General features: G+C 66.0%; 1 protein-coding gene across 1 annotated transcript in view; it reads left to right on the top strand.

Moving 5' to 3' along the window:
• The first annotated feature begins 1 nt into the window (after nucleotide 1).
• Nucleotides 2-332, top strand: part of TXNIP (thioredoxin interacting protein) — a 1,490-nt gene continuing 1,159 nt past the window's right edge. The window contains exon 1 of the mRNA XM_010141261.1: nucleotides 2-245. Coding sequence (XP_010139563.1) covers nucleotides 2-245 — 244 coding nt within the window. The remainder of the gene's footprint in view (nucleotides 246-332) is intronic.

Below are 332 nucleotides of genomic sequence, written 5' to 3'. Positions count from 1 at the left end.
GATGTTCAAGAAGGTGAAGACCTTCCAGCTGGCCTTCAGCGAGCCAGACAAGGTCTACTGCAGCGGGGAGAAGGTGGCCGGCCGTGTGCTGGTGGAGGTGGCCGAGGTGACACGCGTGAGCGCCGTCAAGGTGTTGGCCTGTGGGGTGGCCAAAGTCAACTGGGCCAAGGGCCCGCAGCAGTGCCGGCAGGAGACGGAGTATCTGCGCTTCGAGGATGTCCTCACCCTGGAGGAGCAGCCCATGGGTGAGGAGCTGGGGCTGGGTGCGGGGAGGTGGGGGACACGGGAGGGCTTGGAGGGTGGTGGGCTGGCTGGTCTCGGGCTGCAAAGAG

This window comes from Buceros rhinoceros, unplaced genomic scaffold (assembly GCF_000710305.1).
Source record: "Buceros rhinoceros silvestris isolate BGI_N320 unplaced genomic scaffold, ASM71030v1 scaffold35538, whole genome shotgun sequence".
Lineage (NCBI taxonomy): Eukaryota > Metazoa > Chordata > Aves > Bucerotiformes > Bucerotidae > Buceros > Buceros rhinoceros.
The sequence above is the reverse complement of the archived record's forward strand: the minus strand, read 5'-3'. Positions and strand labels throughout refer to the sequence as shown.